The sequence below is a fragment of the Enhydra lutris genome, unplaced genomic scaffold (genome assembly GCF_002288905.1).
Source record: "Enhydra lutris kenyoni isolate GAN:26980312 unplaced genomic scaffold, ASM228890v2 scaffoldscaffold28, whole genome shotgun sequence".
Taxonomy (NCBI): domain Eukaryota; kingdom Metazoa; phylum Chordata; class Mammalia; order Carnivora; family Mustelidae; genus Enhydra; species Enhydra lutris.
Genome location: NW_019154112.1, coordinates 12,557,208 through 12,577,163, shown reverse-complemented (window position 1 = coordinate 12,577,163; position 19,956 = coordinate 12,557,208). Strand labels below are relative to the sequence as shown.

At 33.5% G+C, this 19,956-nt stretch overlaps 1 protein-coding gene across 1 annotated transcript in view; it reads left to right on the top strand.

Annotated features, from left to right (window-relative positions):
- Positions 1 to 19,956, top strand: part of LOC111152280 (adhesion G protein-coupled receptor B3) — a 724,443-nt gene that overhangs the window by 266,699 nt on the left and 437,788 nt on the right. The window contains exon 4 of the mRNA XM_022510749.1: positions 19,201 to 19,311. Within this exon, the coding sequence (XP_022366457.1) occupies positions 19,201 to 19,311 (111 nt within the window). The remainder of the gene's footprint in view (positions 1 to 19,200; positions 19,312 to 19,956) is intronic.

Sequence of the window (19,956 nt, the reverse complement as noted above, 5' to 3'; positions counted from 1 at the left end):
TCTGTCACATCCCTGGATATTTGCCTTGCCAGTAGCACTTTCTCTTCCTCTCTTTTCTTCTTTCCTTTACTCCATTCGTCCTCTCCCTGACACCTCACTGTGAGACATTGGGCAAGTTTTTCATCTTTCAAAGCTTCCAAGGAACATAAAATGTAAACAAAGGATAATTGTAAAGAATAAATAAGATAATATGGTAAAGCAGTAGCCACACTGTCTGACACACTAATAGTTCTGATTAAGATTTGTAGTTGTGCTTCATATGGCTTCTGAATATTTAGTGTTAAATTAATTGTTTGTTTCACACTTTGTTTTTAGTAAGTTTTCAGAAATTATTTGTAATTTACTGTTGATGTAACAAAGCTATTGAGTATTTTTTATCACATATTTGGGCATAATGAACTCTTATTAATTCCACCAGTTTTAAAATTGGCCTTTCTAGCTAAGTAATTCTGTTGTCTGCAAATACAATTTGTTTCTTTTCCCATTATTGTCTTTTGTATAAATTCTTTGAGTCTAATTGTGTTGAATTGACTTCTAAACCAGTATGAAATAATTATTGTTATTATGAACGTCCTTGTTTTGTATTTATTACTTATGAAGATTTCTCCAGAGTTTCATTACTAAGTATGATAGGACTATTGATTTGAGACTTGTTATTTTTCCTAATCAGATTAAGGATTCGTAGTTTTAAAATAATTTTAATTAGGAAAAGTTGGCAAATTTCAGGCTTCTCCAGATCTATCTAAATGTATTTTTATCTAAAAGATTTCTTGATATTAATACATATTTAATTCCTTGAATGGACCCTACTTAATGTGAGAGGTTTGTTTTCTTTACTTTCATGAACTATTGATTTCATCCTAGTATTTTATTTAGGATTTTTCACATAAATTATTTTGCTTTATGGTTTTTAATTTAACGCCCTTTGTCATATTTTGCTATCCATGTTTTCCTAATTTTATAAAACAAATTAGGTAGCTTTTCATTATTTTCAAGTTCTATAACTTTTTGTATATATATCAGAAAATAACTTTGTTATAAGTTTAAGAGTAAACCCCACCCCAATAGTCCTTATTTGCATATAGTTCTTTAATAACATTTTTTGTCTTCTTGGTTTATTGAACAAAATATTTCTCTCACTTCTTAAATTATTATTGCTAATCTGTCTGAAAATTATTAATTTCAAAAATCCTAATAATATAAAAAATATCATCTTTAATATTGAAATCAATAAATTATGTAGTTATTTATTATCCTTTTAATTTTACTTATATTTTTATTTCCTCATTGGATTTGTTAGAGTCTCAAAGAGACACATATATTGGGTTTATCAATCAATGATCAATTCTAAGGCTTTTCTGTTTCTAATCAACTTATTTCATTTTTATCATTTTGGAAATCATTTGATTCTTGTGGGTCAGCAATTTCCAAATCTCCTAACCTTCTGAATCCCCAAGAGCATTCCTTCTATTCACTGGATGTGTCACAGCTGGACTTCCCTGATGAAACTCTTCTAGTTTATCTGTCTACTTTCAGTATTTATTTGCATCTTACTTTAAAGTTCTGCTTTCCTCTTCCAACCCCAGATGTAGGCTTTCTCCTAAAGCAGCTCATGGTCCTAATTTGCCTGGTAGACCTCACCCAACCTCCATCCCAGTAAGAAGTCAGTAAGACTGTACCCTCATATTGACATTCTTAGTTCATCTGCTAACATTTTCTTTTCTTTTTTTTTTTTTAAGATTTTATGTATTTATTTGACAGAGAGATAGAGAGCACAAGTAGGCAGAGTGGCAGGCAGAGGGAGAGGGAGAAGCAGGCTCTCTGCTGAACAGGGAGCCCTATGTGGGACTCGATCCCAGGATCCTGGGATCATGACCTGAGCTGAAGACAGCCGCTTAACCGACTGAGCTACCCAGGCGCCCCTTTGCTAACATTTTCATTAAGAAGTTTCACTCTCACCTTCACCTCAAAGCAAAGTCATAAATTTCTCATAAGGAATTCCATTTGTGATTTGTTGATGGCTGACAGAATATAACATTTCTACTCCTCCTAAATCTTTTTGTCGTAAATCCTGAAGTTTTCCAAACATCATCCCCTTTCCTCAGCTGCAGAAACTAATCCTCTCCTGTATTTGTAGTATAGTCTCATAAAAGCATCTCCCCCTGGTACTCTCTCTTCTTTATCTGACAGCACTTGAGCTAACAAGCAAGCCTGATGATTTAAGTGTATGTCCAATCAAGAAATGTTTTATTTTCCCCTAAATTTACCAGTGATTCCCCAAGGAACTCCTCTTTTTCTTCTTTTCTTCTTTTTAGGGAAAAAAATTTTCAGTACTCTTATCTTGGCATGACTCTCAATGGTAAAACCGGCCCTTGTGTCCCTGGGAATCATTGAAGATTTTAATCCAGTAAATTTGTTCTCAACTGTGAAATCTTTGCACTATTAGTTAACTGCTGACCCAAGTTCTCAAGAAAATATCATAACATCTTATTCCATATAGCACCCCCCCCCAAAATGAGTCTACAACTTAGAAAATAATGGTAGTAAGATATTTTTGGTAGTAAAATAGGGATACACATAATATATATTTTTCTGGTGTCTTTATTTTCTATAATGAATTTGAATTACTCTGGTATGGGGAAAGGATACCCTACCTTTCTGTATTTGCACTTAGTATTATAGAACAAAGAACATTGGCCTTGAACACAGACATAACTAATTTTGAAATTCAGCCCTTTTATTTATACTCTAATGATATTATTACATTTCCTTCATTTCCTAAGTTTTAGGAAGTTGGGTGACAAAGTAAGAATTCTTGTTTCACGGAAATATAAGGAAATGGAAAATCTGTTCTACCAGCAGTTAGTGACACAGTAGGTGCTAAAGAAGTAGTCATATCAAAAAAAAAAAAAAAAAAAAAAAAAGAAAGAAATGTTGCTCTCCTCACTTAAGTACAAAAGAAAGGAAATATTGACACACATTTATGTAGACTCTGAGCTTAATTTCATACGACCACAATGGGGTGCCTGGGTGGCTCAGTGGGTTAAGCCTCTGCCTTCGGCTCAGGTCATGATCTCAGGGTCCTGGGATCAAGTCCCACATGGGGCTCTCTGCTGAGCAGGAAGTCTGCTTCCCTTCCTCTCTCTCTCTGCCTGCCTCTCTGCCTACTTGTGATCTCTGTCTGTCAAATAAATAAATAAAATCTTAAAAAAAAAGTCATATGACCACTTACCACTTTATGTTAACTTTATTAATGTATTTGTTGATATCACTTACTGGTTGGTTCCAGGGTGGGATTTGAATGGTTGTAATTACCCTTTTTCAAATAATCTGCTGCTTAAAGTCTGGAGATTGTTTTTTTATGGAATCCGTATGAGATTTGGAGCACAAAAACCTGAAGTCAAAAGAGAGCAAACCATGTCTTTAGATGTCTAAGTCACTAAATTTAGTGAGACACTCTGGATCCAGCATAAGATCTCTCCATCTTTAGAGGAGACTGCAATGTTCACTAGAGTTATCAAAACTGATTCAGCAGTACTGAAAAAGTGATGTGAGAACTGATGGAGCATTTTTACTTTATCTGGACATTTAGCTTCACTAATTTCAATGGTGTTTGTAAAAAAAAAAAAAAAAAGTTTATGGTTAGCAATTTCTTCTTTAGCTGGTGATGTCTTTTTATCTGCAAATTGTTTCTGGGAAAGTTTGAATGTTGGCTTTTTGGAAAATGACTTTATTTGCTACACAAAGGTCATTCTTAAATGTCAAACATCATTTGGTAGTTGTTCATGTTTCATTTTTTAATGTCTGGAAGGATATTTTTTCCAGACTTGTTTTTGAGGTCAACCTAGTGTTTTGAGGTAGTGGGAAATTCTGGTTCCCTGAAACCATAGGGTTTGAGAAAAACATAGAGCACTGTTACACAGAAAAATTAAATTCTTGTGTGATTCATTTGTGACCTTTACAAGTAATTAACAGATTGCTTGTCTGGTAAAGGAGTTCAGTTCTTTCTCAGCCATTTACTAAGAAGAATTGAGTACTGTTGTGAGAATTTTATTCTTTATTAGAATTAGAATCTGAAAACCTTTATAATCTGTAGAGGACATGAAAATTAATGCCTTTTCAGTTTCAGGAACTTAAGGATTGAATATATAAATTTCTCTGATTTTTCTATTCGTGTCCTCCAGAGTGAATCTAATATGGTCTGGTACTTCTAAATCCTTCATTAAAAATATAAATGCATCTTCTTTTTTTTTTTTTTTAAAGATTTTATTTATTTATTTGACAGAGAGAGATCACAAGTAGGCAGAGAGGCAGGCAGAGAGAGAAAGGGGAGGAAGCAGGCTCCCTGCTGAGCAGAGAGCCCGATGCGGGCCTCGATCCCAGGACCCTGGGACCATGACCTGAGCTGAAGGCAGAGGCTTTAACCCACTGAGCCACCCAGGCGCCCTATAAATGCATCTTCTTATTTATGCTCAATAAAGGAAATTTTAGTGAAGGCAAAATTAAAAAGACATCTGTTGCCAAGGGTGAAAACATTAAGGAAGAAGCAATATGATACATTATTCACCATTAACATATTTCCATCATATCCAACCTCATGTTAATGACCCTGTAAGATTTTGCTTTTTTAGGGGGCATCTTAATATCAACTCATATTGTGAGGCTCTTAATTTAGCTTATTTTTCTTCCCATGGAGTATCAAGGAAAACCTACAAAGCAGTCGGAAGGAAACTGCAGCTGAGATTATAAAACTTCTGAACATGTATTAGCCTGATTCTATATTCCGCCATGATTAACACCATAAAGCTGCATATCCCAATTTAGGGAGGTAAACCATGCAATGTGCAAGGAAATAAAATTAATTTTAAAGTTGTAAAGGGTACTAGTAGTCCTGTGAACTATATGGCCTTACACGTAAGAACATGACTTGGGCAACAATTTGATGTGATTTTTTGAGTCCCAGACCCAAAACATCTTAGTCATAGTGATTTATAAGTACCATAACCTCTTAAAGTCTCATATTTTCTTTATCTAAAATGGGTTTAATAACATAACCTAACTCATGAGAAAAATAGCACCTAATTATAGGCCTAACTCTTTAGAAAGAATTTTAAAGCAACATGGCAGAATAAGCTAATGTGGATGGATCCCAGATCTACTAAAAACTCATGGGAAGGCTGGATAAAATGTCAAGACAGAAAAATGAGCCAAGCTGAAAAGAAAGGGAAATGTATACATGCCCATAAAACACAATAACAATAATAAGAGATAAAAGACAATATTAGGGGTAAGCTAGGGAATTTTAACCGTTATTGTAAGTTCTAAGTTATAAGTTCTAACTGGCTAAGAATTAGGATTTCAGTGCTTCTTCATAGAGTGGAGAGTGTCCTTGACCTATGTAGGTTTGGGGAACTAAATCAATCAAGCTACATAAAGCCTGAAGCCTCACAGACTACCCTTTGTTTCAAAGGAGTTCTATGGAGACTTCACTCAACGGCCCTGGGAAACTGTGAAAAGGAAGCTTGCCTTCATTGAGGAGTCATGGTTGAGAAATAAAAATTCACCCCCCGCCAAAAACAGAAACAAATACTAGCACATATCATGTGAATTTATACTTTTTGATGTAGCAACCTAAAACCAAGAAATTTACTGCTGTGAAAGGACACTTTTACACTGAGGCCATATTGCAGTTTCACAGGGGGAAAATACTATGTAAGATGAACCCTGAATAGAAATAAGATAAAATAAAACAAAATGAACTATAGGAGAAGACAAAAACCATGAAGGAGAATCTGCAGACGCAATGCAAGGAGAACACTTAAAACTGGGAGGGAAAAAAAAGTCTTTAAACCATAAAAGGTACATTTAAAATTATTTTTTTTAAAAGTAGAAACAATAAAGAGACAATAATAAAGAGTAAAGACTAGTAAAGAAAGAATAAATATAGAATAACGTGGAAGAAAATATATTTGGAAAAACTAGAATTACCAAAAGTAAAACATAGTCACTGAAATTAAAAATGCATTAGATGGCTTAAGCACTAACTTGGACATGATCAAGGGAAATGCTTATGAATTGAAAGATAAATCTGAGGAATGCAGTAAGATTAAAAAATGATGTCACTCAATAAAATAATAATAATAATAATAATAATAATAATAATAATGTCTCCTTTTCTTGCTTGTCTTCCCCACCCCCTTTCTGTTTTCCAAAGCATTTTTTTCAACCACTTAGCAAGGTACAAGATACAGTGATGGACAAGATAGATAAGACTTCATTCTTATGAAGGTCACATTTTAGTTGGTTAATGGATACTATTATTAAAGAAATAGCGAAACAAACAAAAAATCCCAAAACAGCTATTGATACATCTTGTGCAGACAATTAAAATCATCTCTTAGAAAATAACTGTATAGGTACTTTGTATCTGGTGGTCAGTGAGAGTCTCTTGAAGAAAGTAAAATTTTAGCTTAGGTAAAAATGACAAGAATGAGTCAACCTGCAAATACCAGAAGAGTTTCCCAGTTAAAGAAATCAATTAGTGTAAAGAAATGAACTATGTGTGTTTAAGAAACTAAAAGAAGGCCAGTGTGTCTAGAACATGGTGAGATGGTGAGTATCTATACTATCACCATCTCTATGGTATAGTATCTATAGTATCGTATAGTAGCATCTATAGTATCACCATCTCACCATGGGGAGAAGAATGAGATGATGCTGGAGAAGTAGGCTGTGGCCAACTTCTTTCTTTCCATAAGAGCCAGAATAAGGAGTATGAATTTTATTCTAAGAATTGGGAAGACATAAAAGGACAATAAGAGGATTTACTTTATCTATTTTACCTTTAAAAAGACTTATCTGTGTACTATGTGGAAAATGCATTGTAAGCAAGAGAAATGATGGTAGTGGTGGGTAGTAGGACACTTAGGAGATGACTGCAATGGTCCAAGTCCTGGGGGATAGCTGGTAGAGTGATAGTGGTGGAGATGAAGAGATTTGACATATTTGGAATATGCTCTGGGTGGAGATATGGCAGGAGTTGAAAATTGAGAGGATATGGGGTTCAGGGAAAGAGAAGTGTCACAAACTCAAGAAATCAGGGATAGATACACATAGGAATTATCTCTACAATATTCATTAGTCACACAGTCATTGCTTAAGCATTCCCCATGATCCAAACCCTGGTGCTTCATATGACCACCCATTCTTTTTATGCACCCCAAATTGTTACAAAGTCCTTCCTGTACATTTGAGTTCTTAATAAACAACATAGCTACTTTATTTACAGTCTTTCTGCTCCATGATAGATTTCCAAATAATCAAAGAAAATTACCATTCCTTCTTTTATGCAAACTAAATATTCTCAGTTTTTTATTCTAATAAGAATCTATTTGTATGGCACTTATAGCATTTATAAGTCTATACTAAAGTTTAATTATTTAAGTTTTCCTTAGCTGTCCTACTAGATTTGATTCTCTGAAGTGCCTTATCATTGCATTCTCAAAAATTTATTTCCGACATTAAACTATAATTTTTGAGACAGTCCTCACCAATCTTCACGCTTTCACCCTTCTGATCACTCTTCTTTCTACATATTTTACTTTATCAATACTCCTTTTTTTAGAATAATGACAACCACAGCTAAGTGCTAAGCAACCCAAAAGTTCTGAATTCCATACTTTAAAAAATGCAGCCAAACCTTAAATTGATAATTTGGAAAAACTATTCAACCATGTTGACTCATCAAACTTTAGTCATCAAAAACCAGTATATCCATTTTAAAATAACTTGTTAAGTCAGGTGTGTCCCAGCTGGGAACACACATTCTGACACAAAATTCTGGCAAAGGAATAAAATATAAAGAATACATAGATTTGAAGAGAGATTATAATTAACTGGAAAACAGAAGCTAAAGCATTAAAAGAAAATAAAAGCTGCAGCACAAGAGAGACATTATTTTCCTCCAGAGAAGCAAAATCTCAATTGTTTCTCCCACTTAAGTCTTGGTGGGAAAGTTCGCTACAACTGCGTAATCAGAGCTAGAGTTGCCTGTGAAACCTGGGGTGTGGGAGGAAGAAAACCCCAAAACTGAAATAGGGAAGGATTTAACATGTAAGAGATGCCATTTTTAACCCCTTTTGCCTGTCCTTGGCCACTTGGCCACTAGCCCCATTGAAACCTCCACCTATGATAATGAGTAAACAACTTTAGACTCCTTGCTAAATTATGCTAAGATTAATACATGGTGCTGAAAGTACAAAATCAGCAGAAGGACTTTGTTTGATCTATATTACCAATATGAGCTACCTAGAGACCAGTTTAAGAATGTCAACTCATAATCCTGGAGATGATATCAATGTGCTCCCAAATTCTTCAGCCTTCTGTGGACGATCTTTATTATAATTTTTAAACAAACAGTTGGCTTGATCAGCCACGTAATTTAGAACTTGAAATTTAATATCTCCCTAATATTCCTAAGGACTCTTTGAGAGATGGGTTACATGTATTTCTTACATATTTTCCTATTCACATGTATATATTTTCCTATTCACATGTATATATTTTCCTATTCACATATTTTAGCTATATTATCAACCATTGCTTTGTAGTTTCCTTGTGGGGCCATTCTTTCTATTCTGTTCCTTGCAAATCTCAACATGAAATTAACCTTCTTTTTCTTTTAGCATCTTCTTTTAACTGTCACTAACACTGGTTAAGTAAGCTTTTAATAAAAGTTGGCTCTAATGGAGAGGTAATTCACCCCCAGCATAGTACACATTAAACCTTAATATCACTGCTATTAAAATTGCTTCTGATAGTCCTTCCTCAAGGAATTTCTAATTTCTCCTCTGGTCTTATCCTTTTACCACTTTTATGGATAACTCTCTCTTTATTCCTCTCCCAAGATCTATTAACCTCACCTCCCCTCCTCCTTTTTCTGTGGTCCCCTAGAAGACTCACGTTTGTCCTTGACAGCCTCAGTAAATTTCAAACTATTACTTTGTTATGTTACTCACCTTTCCAAGGTCTGGCCCTAGGGTCTATCTTTGCATAACGAAACTGGGCCCATCAAGACATTTTGATAAACCTAAAATTTTCTCCAGTATCTGGTCAACTTTTAGTTTTGTTTTTGCTTACTCATTTGAGAATTATTTATTTTGAGTACTGTATGTTTATTAAAGATAAATTTGAAATGCATAGCTAGGAGAAGCTCTCAAAAGGAAAATAATTAACTTGTTTCCATAAATGCTAAGTTTGCCAGCAAAATATCTAGGTGACACTGTTGCACAGGTGGTCTAGAAGATATAGATTGAGCCATAGGAGTGAAAGACTGATAGTTGTTTTCCGGAAAGTGATACTTTAGTCTAGGAATGGTTGGAACTTCTGAGGGAAAGAATGTTAAGGCAGGAGCTGTGGGAAAACTCACATTAAGGAATGAAGAGTCACTAAGGCAATTAAGGATGCAAAAAAGCAGGCAGGAGGAGGAAGAAATTCAAGTTGTCAGTTTTGAAAGCCAAGGGAGGTGAGCATTTTAAGAAAAGTTGTGGGATAGGGGAGGGTGGGAGGGTGTCAAATACTGAAGGAATCAAGATGAGTGTGACAGTTTTTAAGAGGCAGCTGACTTTCAAGAGAGCAGTTTCATTCAAGGAAGGAGGTTGAAGTCAGATTGCCTGACATAGTTGGATGAGTGGGAAGTGAGGAATTAGAGGGGACTCTTTGGAAAGGTTTCTGTAAGTAGGAAAGAGAAGTGTTCAGAGAACGAAATGGAGAGTAGTATGTTGAGCACTTAACTCTTTAAAAATCAGAAATTGGGGGTTCGATTTTCCCAGAGAAGTTCTTAGTGAGTATGTAGGGCATTGAGATGGAAGCAGAATGTAGCTTGCAGTAACTCCCAAACTCCACAGTGAACATGGAATAAAACCAAGAAGAGGGGAAGCTGGCATAGGCGAGAACAAATTCAGTGTGCTCAGCTAAAGTGCTGATCCTTGCAGTTAAAAGAAACAAGGAGTACCAAGCAAACAATGGAAAAGCCCAATATCTAGACACATACTGGTAAAATTTCAGAACTCTGAGGATAAAAAGAAAAATGCTAGAAAAGCTTCCAGAAAGAAAAGCAGATTATCTTACCAAAAGACATCTCAAAGGCAATACCACATCCCAGGATTCAGTGTGACAGGTATCTTCAAGGTACAATGAGAAAAAAAACTTCTTGACCTTAAATTTCTAGGCCTAGCCAAAAGAAAATTCAAGTGTGAGGGTAAGATAAATCAATTTTAGACCCTCTCTGTTACAGGATATACTGAAGCAAAATTAAAAACAGTCAAAGAAAGAAGATCTACAAAGAAATTAACACAACTAATGGTTAAGTCTAAATTATTGAAGCAGTGTCTAAATGTAGCAGTTGGGAAATAAATGATGTGAGTGTCAAAGCAGAGAACAAGTGACCACATACCGAAATTCTTGTGTTGGTTTGGGAAAGAGTACAGATACTGATTCACTTAAGATATTGATAGATTTAGAAATACATTTCAGTACATGTGACAAAATTAGTATATAATGCTTGAATAATTGAAGTAAGAGATCTAGAGGACAAAAAATTCCTATCAATCCAAAAATATTAGGAAAGGGGAAAAATTAAGAAAAAATAAGATACTTGCTTAAGAGAAACCCTAATATGAGATGGAATGAATAAATCTAACATTTTAACAAATATAATAAATGTGAGTGGGTTTAATTTCCTATTAAAAAGAGGAGGATCAGATGGGATTTTTTAAAATCCAACTATACATGTTACATATAAGACACACATTTAAAACACATCTGGAATATAGTAAGGGCCTATTTAATGTTTGTTGAATGACCTGAATTTGTTCATTCCCAGATACCTTTGGAAGCATATAAACCTTCTTTAAAAAAAAAAAAAAAAAAATCCCTCTCCAGTGTAGATGCTAGCTACAGCATAGCATACAGCATATGTTTAAATAAGTGTATTAGAGCACTTGAGACCTCACATGCAAAGTAAACCTTGGTTTAGTGCTCAGACATGGATTAAGTTAACTGTTCAACACTGCTTGACTTAAGCAAATGTTTAGAAGCAACCACCACTCTGTTTTACTTAGACTCTAGTGCATGTGAGTCTGTGTACAGACCTATTCATCAAACTTGGTCAGGTCCTCTAGGCCTGTTCCTCTGCTGAGAGATAGTCCATATGTTCATGGGCCAATTTCTGACCTGAGGAAAAAAAAATGTAATTTTAGAGCTTAAAAAGACTTTAGGAATCATGTTCCCAGAGTTCCCTTTTGCAAGAAGAGCAAACAGGCCAAGAGAACTTAAGGCTTGATGCTCTGAAATTAGAGCTGCACCTGCCAGTTGCCCATTGATTTGTCCATTCTCTATATTCAGCATTAGCCTACATTTTAGTTAAAATTGTCTTTAGGTATATGAAGCACTGCTTTGAAGAAGCTAAACATTTTTAGTTCTCTATCGAATGCCACATGGGCTTCAATACTAATAATGACAACTTACGGAAGCAAGTTTGAATGTATGTTCACTGATTTTGAGGATAATTAAATTCAAAACTAGAGAGCAATAATTTTCTTAAAATGTCTAAGTGAATACATGATTATATATATATAATATGATATACATAATATAATATATACAAAGGTAACATCTATCAAAAATATCATACTAAAAAGTCTCATTTTTTTTTAAGCATAGATTTCCTTATAAAAGACTTTTCCTATAAACTTTTTGGGACACTAAAAATTGCTCTCGTTGCCAACAATTTGAACCCAGTGGTCCAAAGATGTACTCAGCCTGCAGTAAGCTATGACTGGCCAGTGTTTTGTGGGTGTTTCTATTTCTTTATCTAGTGGGGGTACCCCCATCCACCTGCCCACCCAAGCTAGGAACTTCCAGTAAGCTATCCATCAAACCTTCCTCTCAACCTGGTCACAGTCTTATATGGGCAATTGCAATAGCTTCCTCATAGTTTATACTGCCCTAATTTTGTTCCCCATAGTCGCTCTGGATTCCTCAATTAACTTATCTAAAATTCAAATCAAACCATGATTCCTTGCTTATTGCTTAAACCCCTACAAATATTTCACATTTAGTGAAATAGAGATACATTCCAGGGTTCTTAGTAAGGCGTAAGGGAGGTTTCTGATTCCCTCCCCACCAATCCCTTCAGGAATATCTTGTCCCTCTTCTTCACACTTTATCTTCCATTAATAATAATAACTTACGGTACTAAACCCTGAATACCCAGCTGCCTCAGTCCTCCCTATCCCCTACGACACATTTCTTAAGTTCTTAAATCATTGTTGGGGCCAGTTTCCCTTCAGAAAAATTTGGCTTCTCATCACTAGGTGACTCATTCATTTTTGTCCTTCTAGGGAAGCCTGAAAGACAAGTCTTTTGTCATTTCCAAGCAGCCTTCCCCACTATTTGGAAATCCCTACAGGTCTACTCTGCCCACAGAGGATCACTGTACATGTCAGAGAGCTTGGCAGGAAAGCAACCAAGCTCTGTTCTTGTTAAGAAAATAAAGATATATTTATCCAGGGACAATTTAGTTTACCTTCTTATATGTTAGATTTCCTAGGATCTTTGGGGGCCACTCTAGCAATAGGATAATTCAAATCTTATACTGTAAGAGGTTTAGTCCTCTGCCAGAGGTGTGAAAGCTCACAGTAAAGCATCTTATTTTGCCACCGATATGCTAGTGTGTTAAATTAAATTCTAACACCGGTCAATAAGAAACACATTCAGCTACTAGTTTACTATTAGAAGTAGAATTGCATTTATCATTTATGTGTTTCTGCATTTATTTTCCTTATTACCAACAAATAAGATATTTTTCAAGCAAATCATTACTGGTAGTTTATAAAAATTCAATAGTTACCTCAAAAAGAGATGAGGTCATAAAATGCAATTGGCTAATGTATAAGAAATATTAACAAATAATTCCTACATGATTACACACATTGATGATTTCTTACATGAAACGGTGCATCCAATTTACTAACATTTCCCAGAAGGGTGACAAAATCAGAATAAAAGTGATGATTTAAGGGTTTATACCCTAAATTTCTTGGAATTATTCTAAATAAGTTGTTTTGTTATATAGTTTTCATGTACATATTTGAGGAGATCTAAAAATAAATCCATCATTGTATGTAATTATTTCAAAGTTCCTATTTCGAATAAAGGTAAATTAAAATATAACATCATTGTCAAAGAAAATATGCACTAAGTATACTTGAAAATTGCTTCTACAATATATATTATGTTTTGTAACTTAACAACTTAATTGAAAACTGAAAACTCCTGAACATTTTAAATTTTCTATAAACATACTAGCAGTATGCCCTTTGATGATTCCCTGTTTTGTCCACTTTTAGAAGTGTCATAAAATTACCCATCTACTTAACAGAGTATGCCAACTACCTAATAAAATTATTTCTGTGGGAGTATTTTGAAAAACAAGATTCTACTTTGTTATTGTAAGAAAGAGCTTCTTGGTTCCTATAACCAGGTATCTAACTATGGCAATGGAACTGAGAAATAATTTGAAGGAAAGAATATTAATTATCCCCTTAAATATTAATGATGGATTTCTCTGATTTCTAATGTTTCTTAATATGTCTTAATTTATTTTATTATAAATACTTCTCATTCAGCTTTCTCAAAAATTATGTTAAATATTTCCTGATATTTCCTTTTTATTATTTAAATTCAATTAGCCAACATATTTCCTGGTATTTCTTAATTTCTTATCTAGTTCTCATTCTTGAATTCTTTGGAAATTATCTTTTATCCACATATTCTATCCTTGTTTGGTTCTTGGGGAAAATGAAATTAGTATATTTATAATCAATAGTATTTTTAACCAGTGTCCTTCAGGATTTCAACTAATGATGTCTAATTTTAATATTCTTTGTTTCTAACATCCTTGCCAGTCTAGAAATGTTTTTGATATTACAGATTGTAGTCTTTCCCCAACATTTCTATCTTTTCATAAAGCACCTGACTCTGTAGGCACTCAAATAGCTGTTGAATGAGAGAATATAATTTTGAAGTCTGATCAAAGGTCACAAAACATTTTTTAAAAACTCAGAAAACAGAAAGATACCGTAGTGACTGATAATCTGGACCGCTCTTCGCTATCTAAATACCTCCCAGCTATGATATGCACCAAAAATGTGTATACAAAACAATTGTGACAACTCCATTTGCAAAAACTATAAAAATGAATGAACACATTTAGTAACTCATGCTTCTGACAAAATACAAACTTAGAATGCTTTAAATATAATAATCTTATTTTACAAAAATGTCTGGTTGCTTCTTAACAGACTTTATTTGTCTATACCACCATAATCCAGCCAGATGATAGAATCTTTCTTGTGCCAACCAGTTATACATTTAATATCCTTACTTCTTATGCTTTGACGAATGAATGTCACTTCAAATGTCCAGTTGCATGGCTGAAAAGTTTTATTTTCTCTTTGAGACACACTAGCAAGCCATTCTAGTTAAGGGTGATATTTAGGAAGTTAATATAAAAACTGGGTTTTGAGTGGAGCTTCATATTTTGATTAAAATAAATAATTTTATATATATACCAAATGTTTGGATTTCCATGGACTATGAACTTCAGAATAGCGGAGACTATTTTTCATTTATCTTTGTAACTTTAGTGCCTAACATGTAAGTAATTCCTAAATGTTTACTGACAAAAATTAAGCTTTGTTTTTAAGGCATTAAACTTTTTTTAGGTTAGTGAGATTTAAATTTCTTTTTTAAAAAAGGTAATATTGCAATTATTTAAATAATAACCTAAATATGTTTAATGGATAAAGAAATGCTGAGCATCATGATCATACATGACTACCTTTCAAGTACTTAACTAAAAACTTTATTTTTTTTCCCCATCAAACTGTTCACCAAGCAAGTTTAAGAAAGGGTTCTAGGAATCTAGAAAGTTGCATTTTGGAGAAGCAACTCTTAACATGAACGGTATTTATAAAATACATAAATAATGAATCCCAGCTAGGTACAAAGCAGGAAGTGATTTTAAAACTCATAAGGCATATTTCCTTCTCAAAGAAGTTTATAATCTAGTACAAGGAATAAAACAATCTGAAAATAAAAATGAAAGTCCATTACTATGAAACGTGAAATAGAAATTTAGAAAGACAGCCTGATTATGATTGGTTGATAATTCAGGGAGTGAGACATGGGGAGGTCCGCAGGCATGGATAGAAAAATGGGTATTTCATACAGAGAAAGTTAATAGAAACGGTGCAGTGGTTTAACCATCTCCAAGACAAAGAGTAGTGCGGGTTGATGATAGAATGTAAGTAAGGCATAACTTTGAGAAGTCATTGAGAAGCAGTCATGGCCAGGCTAGGGTGGTTTCTATGGAAATTCCAAGGAAAGTTAGTTAACAAGTAAAATTAGTATTTATATCGCAAAACAGATTGCAGTAATAACTTATCAGATAATCTGATGTACCACTTGCCTGCACATTGAAAAGTAAACACTTGGTAAAATAGCAAATGGATGTGTGTATGTTTTCATTTATTGATGACTGTGATTTCATGTTATTATAACTCTTGATTTCCAGACAAAAACTTCACAACTAGCTACTGACTGTCAAGAGTCAGTTTTCAAGTTGTTTCTTAATGATCCTCTTATATATTTCTGGCTGGGGGAAGAGAAGACATAAAACTATTCTTAAGATAGCAAGTTTTCAAAACCTTTCTTTCATGTAGCTTTGAGTAAGTCTTACTTCCAGAGACTACTGGTTTTTTATTAAGAAACACATTGGAAGATTGTATGAGAAAAATGTGCCTAAATATGAAAGTCACCGGCAGTCATTTGAATTTTATATATGCATACAGTTATTTACCCACCACTTCATTGATACCATCAATATAAATATATAGGAAATAACCCTGTATTTTCATAAGCCATTTACTGTATTTACATACACAATATTATGCTGCACATTCCTTCATTTGATCTCATAACTTGCTTTTCATTGCTTACACAAAACAGATCATCTTTTTATTTGGTTATGCTATTTTCCTTGTGTAACTAATGTAGTATATTATCTTTGCCAACTCAGAATCATATGAGTATAAATCAACAACCCATGAAAGACTTTTATTATCCAGAGAGCATGATATACTTAAGGTTTACCTCAACCCACATTCACCACAGAAGAAAATGATAGCAAAACTAATACCTTGTTTTTTTTTCTAAGTTTGGATGATCCAGCTGGCCTTTATTTTCACTAGAAGAAAAGAAAATCAAATCATCATGAAAAGGAGCACTCATGTTTTGAAAATATCTCATTGTGACATATGGATGGAACAAAACATTTGTTATTAAATCTTACCACTGACAACAACCCTAAAACAAAGATGTATTTTTTTTTTCAAACACTTGGCACATAAACATTAGCAAAAGAAACTCACTTGGTTAGATAATAGTTTACATGATTCACTTACAAATTCAGATTGTTTTAGGTCAGAAACAATAGGTCTGGAACATTAAAAAAATACCACCATAGTGTTGTTTTTCCACCTGAGAAAAAGAAATAAATAGCATGTCTTCTGCCTTACAGGGAATTTAGTTATATCAAACCATCCTATTAGTTCTCATGTTTTAAAAGTAGTTTTCCAGATGAATTATATTGACAGAAATAATCAAAATTTTCATTTGAAACCTTCAGTTATACAAAAATACATAATCAAGGTAATAGATGATTAAAGAATTTCTTCTTAAATACTGTAACTGAGTGTTAAGTATCCCAGTATTAAGTAGCAGCTACTAATGTTCACATAACATTGATTTTTGATGATGAGTAGAATTGAGTAGAAGTGACTCCAGTGAAGAATACTGAAATTTAATTTGTATCATACCTGTTTGAGAGATTTAAATCACATTCCAGCTAATAATATAAAATAGTTCACAGAGATGCTAATATCTGCTTTTAAGATAAGTACTTGTGTTTAAACTTCAGAAATCATTAAAAATTTAATATGACACTCTTAAAATTATTTCAGCAGTGTCCACCAACATACCCGGACCTGTAAATTTCAAGATTATAGTCCTCAGACGAATAAATTACCTATTCTTAGAAAACAGATTATAGGCTATTTTCACACTGTCATTGACTTGAAGAATTGTCTTCCTCTAGAACAGGTAATAAAGTTACTTACTAAAAGAAGTTGTAAGGAAAAAAAAAAAAAAAAGCAGCAGCAGCAGAAAAAAAAAGTTGTAGGCATAGAAAAAAAATTTTTTTGAATATTCTTTTCCCTCCCAGTGCCAAAGCTTTGTTAATGTGACCATTAAAGCCTGCAACTTATTTATGCATACATGTACTCTGACTTAAATGTTCTAAGGGCTAGACATGCACACAAACACAATTTAAATGATAAATTCAAGAGGACTGAAGGTAAAACATAATGTTAATAAAAATTACTACTGAATTTCTTTTGCTGTTTCAGATCCCCAAAATTTTCAGTTATATATAATATTTTAAAATACTGGGTAGTATATAAGAGTCTAGATATAAACTTTCTAAGCAGTCAATTTCCAAAATCATTAAATGATATGTGATTATCGGATGCTTCTTATTAGCATAATGAAACATAGTTTAGGCAGCATACATAAATGAATGGAATGAGAGGATGTTGGCGGCAATGGAAAATAATGATGGATTTTACAAGATTAAGCCAACTGACATTTTATGAAAATTTCCATTTCCTGCCTTGGATTTTATCTAAACTGACAACAACAAACACACATTTAGTTTTCTCAGATTTCTCTTCGTATATTCTCTTGGGTAGAATATCTGGAAAGAATTTCTGACAAATCAATCTGTCAGGTGCCACACTTTAATTTTTATGTGAGAACTCACCAGGATGGACAAAAATGTGTGTTATAGTCTTTCCTCCTTACGTAAAATAAAAATGTGGGTAGACTTAGTGCTTATAAAACACACTGCTCAATTGCACAAAGTACGTTATATTGTTTTAGAAGAAGCCTAAAGATTAATTGGAAAAGGCAGAATTATACATTCCCAAATATTGATGTTGGTTCTGGCAATATATCTGTACTATCATTAGAACATGTTTTACTCAATCATCTTTGTCTTGTATCCAAGTCCTGGTCTTAAGGGCCCAGCAATTGCCTTGATGTAATAGAAACACTGTGAAAGCCTGCCCCTCAGGAATCCCCTTCCTCCCACCCTCCCTCCCTCCCCTGAGCCAGACTCAACAACTATCTCATAAATTTGGCTTTTGTCTTATTAAAACAGCACTGCTTTACAGCAACAGTGTCAGAAGCATGGAACTCTTGCAGAATTCCAAGCATATGAATTTTTCAAAAATATATTACATGGAGTCTGTTTTTTGTTCAACTTATTTTTTCCTCTTCCCCATTGTCACTGAGTTAGGCCCAGATATTTTTTTTTCTTTCATAGGAGGTAGAACATTAAAGGATGAAATAACAGAAACCTGGAGCCATTCCTTTTTTAAACAGAACTTCTAAAAGAGAAAACACTGTCTTACATGTGGTTAGAAAAGGGATGAGCAACTATTTGGACATAGGAAAGGAGAGAATTAGAATCACTTCAGTATCTATGAGCTTTCAAAGGACACTAAGATCAACTCCATCTTTGGACAAATACTCCATTAAGTGAATGTTTGTTTACCTTAGGAAAGCCAGGTTACAGGATTATTCATTCATTCCTCAAGAGTAAGTGTTGAAAACCTCAGGGTGGGGATGGGGGGTGGTTACTACTCAGAGAGCAAGGGGGTATTATGCAGTCAGGATTCTCTCTCTGAAAAACAACAGTTAACACTGTGGTTGTATTTTTTCTGATGTATTGCTTGGAAACATTCAGAAAAGCGTACATTATTTGTTAATTAAGCTGACTTAAAACCTGATGTGTTATTCTATCAACTGTTACTGTTTCTTGAAACCTTGCTCTTGTTTATAGGTTTTTTTTTGACTTGAGTTTAGAAATATTCCAAGTAGATCAACCTCGAAAATTTAGAACTGTAAATTTAATCAGTAACTTCTAGGTATATGTAGGAACATATTGCATGAGACAGTAATGTAATTTGTGAGAAATGTCTACACACAAGCTTTCATATACCTTTATTCTGTCTTTAGAATTTGGAATGATGGGAGATCATACAATTAAAAGTCAGCGACCTCGATCTGTTCATGAAAAAAGGGTCCCTCAGGAACAAGCTGATGCTGCTAAATTTATGGCACAAACTGGTAATACGTTAGTTACATTTTTCTATTTATTGTTGTTAATTTAATGAAACCACTGCATGTTTTCATAATCTTTTGCTGCACATTTGTCAGTTTTTGGAGCTGATATTTTTTTGAGCCATTTTTTTTTTCGTCACCAGTTAAAGTCCATAAATGAAGTAGCTTTGAGTTGAAAAGCGCACCAAAAAAATGTGTAAGATTTATGCTGTTTTCAGTATGGGACATTTAGGATTTATATATTATTATTTACTCATGTCAATTAACTTCTTAACATGTATCCTTAAACTTTTAAAGAAAGTCAACAGTTATTTCATCAATAATTGCTTATTATAGGACTTTTCAGAACTAGAATTTTAAATAGGACTTTAAATGATGGAAATTTAACTTAGCAATAGATGTCGAGTGACATTTTTTCAAATGTCATACATCATATAAATATTAAATGTTAAAATGTATGGAAATTAGAAACTTTTTTCAGAATTTATTTTTTTATTTGAAAAGAGAGTTTTGCTGTATAAGCTTAATAATAAAAAATTGATAGTCTTTATTATTAAGCCATAAATACATTCTAAACAATTAAATATCAACAAAAATCACTTTCTGGTTTGTAAAATTTTTAATCCTAAACTAATTAGATTACTTTCAAAT